This window comes from Onychostoma macrolepis, chromosome 18 (genome assembly GCF_012432095.1).
Source record: "Onychostoma macrolepis isolate SWU-2019 chromosome 18, ASM1243209v1, whole genome shotgun sequence".
Taxonomy (NCBI): Eukaryota; Metazoa; Chordata; class Actinopteri; order Cypriniformes; family Cyprinidae; genus Onychostoma; species Onychostoma macrolepis.
In genome coordinates, this window is record NC_081172.1 from 19450261 (window position 1) to 19457934 (window position 7674).

General features: G+C 35.2%; 1 protein-coding gene across 1 annotated transcript; it reads left to right on the forward strand.

The window, feature by feature from the left end:
* Nucleotides 1-1558: 1558 nt before the first annotated feature.
* On the forward strand, nucleotides 1559-4876 carry LOC131524702 (extracellular calcium-sensing receptor-like). Its single transcript, XM_058751970.1, has 6 exons — nucleotides 1559-1773; nucleotides 1945-2233; nucleotides 2376-3197; nucleotides 3325-3552; nucleotides 3660-3783; nucleotides 3966-4876. Exons 1-6 carry the CDS (start codon nucleotides 1568-1570, stop codon nucleotides 4874-4876), a joined length of 2580 nt encoding a protein of 859 aa, XP_058607953.1. The 5' UTR covers nucleotides 1559-1567.
* Nucleotides 4877-7674: the final 2798 nt, after the last annotated feature.

Here is a 7674-nt window from a genome sequence, read left to right on the forward strand (position 1 = left end):
GCTACTACTACTAAAACTATTAAAACCTTATCTTTAAGGAATAATCATACAATGTCTTCAATGTTATTATTAGTGGTGGGCATAGATTAATTTTTTTAATCTAGATTAATCTCACTGTAATCTTGGAATTAATCTAGATTAAAATGGCTCATTTGAATTCTGCCAAGTAGATAAGTAAACAACTAGCAGTCATCAAGAATTTAATATTGATAATAACATTGAAGACATTGTATGATTATTCCTTAAAGATAAGGTTTTAATAGTTTTAGTAGTAGTAGCCTATTACGTTCTGCCCAATGTCTTCAAGTGAAACTTTTATTTTGACGGGTTGCCGTGAGGATAGTTTTTCTCAAATGAAACGCTCGAATGCTAATGAAGTGACTCTCAGAGCAGTTCTGGAGATGTTGTTCATGTATTTATGTCCTCATTTAGTGAGACGACAGACGTTAATATCGCCGCAAGCGTCACGCGGTCTTCTGTATGAGTAGTGAACAAACCCGCGCGTCTGCGCCATACATTAACACAGAGACACACAGAAGTCATATTTAAATAGACGTTTTGCGGCTTAATATTTACAAATAGGAGTGGGAGTGTGCTCACTTGTGTGTGCGCTTACATTTGTTTGTTTGTGTGTGTGTGTGTGTGTGTGTGTGTGTGTGTGTGTGTGTGTGTGTGCGAACCGGGGCGGAACTCCGCTGTGCGCGCGATACAGAGAGCACGACCATGTAAGGTAGAGACAGAATGACTTGCCGATTTCCATTGGGAAGCTTCTTAAAAATAAATTTTCCCTGAAGCAAACCCGGCGGCTTCATAGCTGCATCCATGTTAGCACGCATACACACAGGTTCAAGACTCGCTCGCCCCTACAGTGCTATTCGCCAGCTATACATCCGCGCTAAAATATCAAGGTGAAAGTCATCATAGCTTGCGTAGTATAGATCCAGCTCCCAACCCAACTTTGAGAATAGATTAACGGCGATATTTTTTATCGCCCGATAAGAGTCTCACGTTAACGCAGCACGTTAACGCCGATAACGCCCACCACTAGTTATTATCAATATTAAATTCTTGATGACTGCTAGTTGTTTACTTATCTACTTGGCAGAATTCAAATGAGCCATTTTAATCTAGATTAATCTAGATTAATTCCAAGATTACAGTGAGATTAATCTAGATTAAAAAAATTAATCTATGCCCACCACTAATATATATATATATATATATATATATATATATATATATATATATATTGTTTGGTTTATTACTATTATTATTTTTATTTTTTATTTTACATTTGCATTGGTACTTACATAAAAGCAGGTTTCATGATTTTGAGACAAACTTGTATCTTTCTACCATACAGTTTGGTCTGTAATCTGACAAAATCAATGGTAAACAAGAAAGGTAAGGTTACCTGTACAACATTGTGATATCACTGGTGTTTGATAGATTTACACCACATTATTACATAACTTTGTTCATGATGTGCTTATAATGAGTCTGACAAACACTATATAAACAAACTCATCATCATCAGAAGAGTGAGGGAGGGCCTAGAGTCTCTGTGATGCTTGTCTTTGGGTTCTTGCTGCTTTGCAGCATTAAAACAAAGGGGGAAACAAAGGTTAACTGTAGAATGATAGGGAAACCAGAGTACCCCCTACTGTCCAAGGGTGGAGACATTATCATCGGAGGAGCTTTTTCAATTCACAGCAAAATACATTTGGAAATGCCATCCTTTACAGAAAAACCCCATCGCCTAATGTGCACCAGGTTTGTTACCTCTCTGCTTCTGTATTATTAATTTTACAGTGTAAATATATATGACCTGTGTAATAGATTTTATTTTTGTAAAATAAGATGTGTGTTACTATTTCAGTTGCAACAAGACAAACCATCCTAAAAAAAATTCTCTCTCTCTCTCTCTCTCTCTCTCTCTCTCAGCCTTAATTTGAGAGAATTCCGTTTTGCTCAGACAATGATCTTTGCCATTGAAGAAATTAACAGCAAGGCGAGCTTACTCCCAAACATTTCGATTGGATACCAAATATTTGACAGCTGTGGTTCCACATTAGCCTCTATGAGATCATCAATGGCTCTGATGAATGGCCAGGAGTCGACAGCACAGCACATCTGCTCTGGAAAAACAGCAGTTAAAGCCATTATTGGAGAATCTGAGTCTTCCTCAACCATTGTACTGTCCAGAGCAACAGGGCCCTTCAGGATTCCTGTGGTGAAATACATAGACTAAATAAACTAAATGAATGTGAAATAAAAGTGAAATAATTGTTTCCAATTATAAGATATTTGATATACAAGATATTTGAAGATGAAAATAAATATGTTTTCTTATTTTCATCTGTTCTGTTTGACAGATAAGCCATTTTGCTACCTGTGCCTGCCTAAGCAACAGAAAGCAGTTTCCTTCTTTCTTCAGAACTATTCCCAGTGATTTCTACCAGAGCAGAGCTCTAGCCCAACTAGTCAAACATTTTGGCTGGACATGGGTTGGGACAGTGAGAAGTGATAATGACTATGGAAACAATGGCATGGCAACCTTTGTAGAGGTAGCCGAGAGAGAAGGAGTATGCATTGAATATTCAGAGGCCATATCGAGGACAAATTCCAAAGAGAAGATTGCTAAGGTTGTTGAAGTAATAAAAAAGGGCACTGCTAAAGTTATTGTGGCATTTTTGGCACAGGGTGAAATGGATGTGTTGCTGGAGGAGATTATCAGACAGAATGTAACCGGGCTACAGTGGGTAGGCAGTGAATCCTGGATTACAGCGAGGTACTTGGCAACCAAAATTGTATCAAAAGTCCTTGGTGGTGCAGTTGGCTTCACAATTAGCAAGTCAAAAATTCCAGGCTTGAGAGAATTTCTCCTTCAGGTCAATCCATCTCAAAACCCTTCAAATGCTCTTCTGAGGGAATTTTGGGAGATGGCATTTGGATGCCGTCTCTTTCCTACAATTAGCCCTAAAACTGAGCATGAGAAGTTTTGTAATGGTTCTGAAAATCTGAGTAATGTGAGTAATGAGTTCACAGATGTATCTGAGCTAAGGATTTCAAATAATGTATATAAGGCAGTTTACACCATAGCTTATGCTTTGCATAACACATTGGCTTGCAAAACCTCAAATGGTGCACCTGAAAACATAACATGTGGAACAAAGGATTTAATCGTTTCCAGCCAAGTAAGTAAATATTGTAAATATATATTTTTTATTATTATTATTTACTTTATTATTATTATGTATTTATTTTTGGTATATTATTAATAAATCTCTAACACATTTTAAGAGTATTTTAAAATGGTCACAGGTAATGCATTCCCTTCAAAATGTGAATTTCACAATGGCCTCAGGTGAGATGATATACTTTGACCAAAATGGAGACCCTACGGCAAGATACGAACTAGTAAACTGGCAGAAAAATGGAGCAGGGGAAACAACTTTTATTACTGTAGGACACTATGATGCCTCACTACCCAGTGAACAGCAGTTTGTCATGAATTCTATCAATATAGTTTGGGCAGGAGACAGTCACACGGTATGTAGAACATAACATCATGTATGTATGTTGAGTACTTGATAAGTCAGTGACATAAAAGAAAGTAAAAATAAGTGCAACAAAGTAAGAATTTGTAAACATGGCAGAAACCAAGTTCAGTGTGCAGTGAGAGCTGCCAGCCAGGTTTCAGACAAGCTGTGATCAAAGGGAGACCAGTATGCTGCTTTGAATGTTTGCAGTGCCCTTCTGGAGAAATCAGCAGCACTACTGGTGAGATGACAAGCATTTTTCATACATAAAGACACAAACACCTTTTATAAAAAACTACAAGTATAGCACAATATATATCCAAAAATATTATGTATGCTTGTGTTCATCTGTTTAAAAAAATATAAATAAATAAATAAAAATGTGTGTGTGTGTGTATAAGAATGCTCTATTTGTCTTTTTAGATTCTGCTGAATGCATCAAATGTCCTTTAGAACACTGGTCAAATGAAAACCACAGTATGTGTGTTCTCAAGAAAGTGGAGTTCCTTTCATTTGAGGAAAATATGGGAATACTTTTGACTGCATTCTCATTAACTGGGGTGTCTTTAACAATTGCAGTTGCATTGATGTTTTACCACTTCATAGACACTCCTCTTGTGAAGGCTAGCAATACAGAGCTGAGCTTCCTACTGCTTTTCTCACTGTCTCTGTGTTTTCTCTGTTCACTTACTTTTATTGGTCAGCCTACTGAGTGGTCCTGTATGTTGCGCCACACAGCATTTGGGATCACTTTTGCCCTTTGTATGTCTTGTGTTCTGGCAAGGACAATAGCAGTGGTAATGGCCTTCAAGGCCACAGTGCCTGGTACAAGTGTTCCTCAGTGTACATTGCCCTTACAAAGAGTTAGTGTTTTCTGTTGCACTTTTTTTCAGGTAATAATATGTACTCTGTGGCTGGTATTAGCCCCTCCAATGCCATATAAAAATATTACCCATTCATTAGATACAATAATACTTGAATGTGATCTAGGATCAGCTATAGGTTTCTGGGCTGTGCTTGGTTATATTGGTTTGCTGTCCGTCCTATGTTTCATTTTGGCTTTTCTAGCTCGAAAGCTGCCTGATAACTTTAATGAAGCCAAATTCATCACGTTCAGTCTGCTAATATTCTGTGCTGTTTGGATCACCTTTATCCCAGCTTATGTCAGTTCTCCTGGAAAATTTACTGTAGCTGTGGAGATATTTGCCATCTTAGCCTCTAGTTTTGGCTTGTTATTCTGTATATTTACACCAAAATGCTACATTATCTTACTCAAGCCAGAGAAAAACACAAGGAAACATATCATGGGCAAAACCCATAATAAATCACAATAAACTTTCACTGCCACTTTCAAGGCAGTTTAACTTAGGACCATGCAACAACCATAAATACATAATATAATTCACTAAATATATAAATAATTTATTTAACTTCCAAGAATTCATTCACAAATGAAAGACCCATCCCACAGTATAATGTAAATACACTGAAAACTCAGAACCGCTTATTTTCTATAATATAACATACCATATGATACAATATAACTATTAATTCTAAAATGTATAAATAGAAACATGTTGTACTTGGGGAACTATTTATCTCTGATTGAAAAATATATTCCAAAAGGCCTGTATCTGTAGTAGACACCATACATTAGGAGACATGATGTTAACCAATGGCTATTTTAGTAAGTATATAAATAAACCATAGTCAAACACAAAGACACTATATACTGTATATCACTACTACTCCCTATTATTGTAATGTTTAAATCTACAAAACATAAGCATTGGAATTTACAATAAAAATGTGTATTATATTGTTTACCAAATAATCTCATAAACTGTCACAATAGAGCTAAACAGAAATTCTGCACAAATATGCCCTGCATGGTGTCCACTAAATTTATATCTTTAATGGAAAGTAAAATACATGCATACATTAATAAAATACCTGAATAAAAGTGTTCCTTGTGTCTCTTTTTATTAAAACATATTTGTAACACTGTGTACAACCTTTACCTAATCTAACCCTAAACCTTCTCCTTACAGAAAACCTGTTTGCATTCTTACACTATCAGGTAAACATCATTTACTATTTTAAATTTTTTTCCCACCACTCCCACAATGTCAAAATATTCAGGTTTTACTATCCTTTTGGGGACATTTGGTCCCCACAATGTAGCATAAGCAAGTACACACACACACACACACACACAAACAAACAAACACACATACATGGGCGTAGATCACGTGGAGGACGCGGGGGACGTCTTCCCCCCACTTTTAAGAGCCGGTGTGAATAAATATAGATTTAAATTCGAAGAGACAGGGTAGTCTGTACATGACCTGATGTTTTATTCAGACCCAGAATAAGGTGAGATGAACATCACGGAATGCTAAACACTCCATGCCGTGTATGTTTCATTAATACTCAAAGCCAGAGGGCGCTCTCACGCAGAAAGTTGTACCAGGAAATTCCTAATATGGACAAAAGCATCCAGCAATAATAAATAAATAAATAAATACACACACACACACACACACACACACACACACATACATACATACATACACACATACATACATACATATATACATACATGAATGAATGAATAAATAAAGAATCCAGCTATCGCTGTATGAAGACAGTTGTTTTCACAGAAAAACAGAAACGTTTGGAAACATGAAGGCATTAAACAAAAGATTGCGACAATATATGGTTTATTATATTTTTTAAGCCATCTCCAGGTAATAAATAAAGTATAACAATGCAGTGCTAATTGACATAGCATTTATTACAGTATAGAAACTATTCTGGCTTATTATGTGATAAAAAAGTGTTTGTAGTATATAAACAAATCATTATTATTGGTTATTGTCCAGCAGTGTATCTGATTTCTAAGCCAATTAAAAGCTAGAAATAACAGAAAAATTAAAGCTGCTTATACACTACCAGTCAAAATTTTTTAAACATTAAGATTGTTAATGTTTTTTTTAAAGAAGTCTTTTCTGCTCACCAAGCCTGCATTTATTTGTTCCAAAGTACAGCAAAACAGTAACATTTTGAAATATTTTTATTTTTTTAAATAACTGTTTTCTATTTGAATATATTTTAAAATGTAATTTATTGTGATTTCAAGGCTAAATTGTTAGCGTCATTACTCCAGTCACGCGATCCTTCAAAAATCATTCTGATATTCTGATTTGCTGCTCAAAACCTTTTCAGGTTTCTTTGATGAATAGAAAGTTCAGAAGAACAGCATATATCTGAAATAGAAATTGTATTGTAATATTATAAATGTTTTTATCATCACTTTTTATCAATTTAAAGCATCCTTCCTAAATAAAAGTATTAATTTTTATAATTTATTAAAAAAAAAAAAAAAAAAAGTACAGATACCCCAATAAAATATTACACCAGTAAAATTATAAGTAGGCCTATTCATTTTCAAAGTTTCTTGAGTAAAAGGTACTACAGTAGCAACTTTGTTACAGTCCACTACTACTATTATTAACCTATAATGGAAATGAAATAAAGGATTCAAATCATTTGTATCAGTTAATACTGTAATGGCTAAATTATTTATAGAATATAGTCTTTTATTTATTTGAAACACTTATTTTGTACATGTAAGTATGGAATTCTGACTATTTTTCCTCACAATTCTGGCTTTTTTTCTCACGATTCTGACATATAAACTCGCAATTGCGACTTTTTATCTCGCAATTCTGACTTTTTTTCTTGCAATTGCGAGTTTATATCTCAGAACTCTAGCTTTCTTGCACCATAGGAAACCACTCTCCGTGTAAGGCTTTGCAGTGCTTTGTTCATTCTGCACTATCAAAATGAACTAGATGAATGTTCTGATATGATTTTTGAACAAACATAAAAATGACTCATTATTATCCATTTCTGTGTTTTGCGCTCGCAGTTGGACAGTACCATTACCGCCAGGCAAGGTGTGGGAGGGGGGGCGCCGCGCACAGCTTTCAGACACAATATTCTTCATTTCTTTATATTTCTGAGTTTGAGGCAGCTTCTATCGTGTTATTTTAACAACAGCTGTCAAATAAAGAGCGTATTATTGTAACACGAGAGTGGATATATGAATGTACGCAGGTGGATTTCC